The sequence below is a fragment of the Fulmarus glacialis genome, unplaced genomic scaffold (assembly GCF_000690835.1).
Source record: "Fulmarus glacialis isolate BGI_N327 unplaced genomic scaffold, ASM69083v1 scaffold24594, whole genome shotgun sequence".
Taxonomy (NCBI): domain Eukaryota; kingdom Metazoa; phylum Chordata; class Aves; order Procellariiformes; family Procellariidae; genus Fulmarus; species Fulmarus glacialis.
The window spans coordinates 7,631-8,589 of NW_009210233.1; the positions used below are offsets into that span (position 1 = coordinate 7,631).

The window sequence follows — 959 nt, forward strand, 5'->3', positions numbered from 1 at the left end:
GGTGCTCCCCCCCCCCCCCAAGGCGGGGCTGACCCTGGGCTCCCCTCTGCCTGCAGGAGAGGGCTCCTGGTGCGCCCAGCTCTCCTGCGAGTGTGACCGCAGCCTGGCGTTTTGCCTGAAGCGAAGCATCAGGAGCTACAGCAAACGCTATCACTTCTACCCCAAGCACCGGTGCCGGTGATGGGAGCCGGGATGCGAGGCCGAAGCACGCGCGTGGCTTCTGCATCCAGATCGCCCTTTGTCCCTGCCTGCACGGACCACGTTAGTGCTGCTGTAAATTTAATCAACATGAAAATAAACAACGTGCTTGAGCCACCCAGGTCCTCTGTGAGCTGCTGCTGGGCAGAGAGAGAAATCCCCGTAAATACTCAACATCATCCTCCCAAACATACCCCAAACTTCGCAAAAGCTCTGCCTCGGCCCCTGCGTCACTCCGGGCTGCAGCCCACGGGGAGCGGGGGGGGGTTTGGCCGGCGAAGGGCGTAGCATAAAGCATTTTTGGGACAGAGAAGTCATTTCAGCGCTTCCAGTTTGGAGCCCGCAGGCCGGACACGGAGGGCAGCGCTCTCCCCGGGAGGACGGGCTGGCAGCGAGGATTCGATCCCCTGGTGAGCGACTCCCACCCTCGCCCCGCTGCTGCGGTGGGGTGGTTCATGTCGGCTGCGGAAACAAAAATACGGGGGGGGGGCGTTGGGAGGAGGCGGCAGGCGGCAGGCGTGCTGCTTTCTGCTGTTTTCCATGCCTGTAGATAAAGTGTCGTTGCTTTCAGATAAAAACTCAGCTGGGAAGTTGCAGCCCCAGGGGGATAGCTGCACTGCTGCTGCAAATGATGCCCCGGGTGCCAAAAGTGATGGGATGGGAGGTGGGAGATGCTCAGGAGGTGGGACAGCTTCAGAAAGGGTTTGCTTTCGGCCAAGAGGCAGCAACATAGATGCAAAGGAGCACGGCTGCCTTCCTCC

At 60.8% G+C, this 959-nt stretch overlaps 1 protein-coding gene across 1 annotated transcript in view; it reads left to right on the plus strand.

Moving 5' to 3' along the window:
- LOC104076295 (basic phospholipase A2 Cdr-13-like) overlaps positions 1-181 on the plus strand; it is an 885-nt gene extending 704 nt beyond the window's left edge. Inside the window, exon 4 of the mRNA XM_009577116.1 lies at positions 36-181. Coding sequence (XP_009575411.1) covers positions 36-181 — 146 coding nt within the window. The remainder of the gene's footprint in view (positions 1-35) is intronic.
- Positions 182-959: the final 778 nt, after the last annotated feature.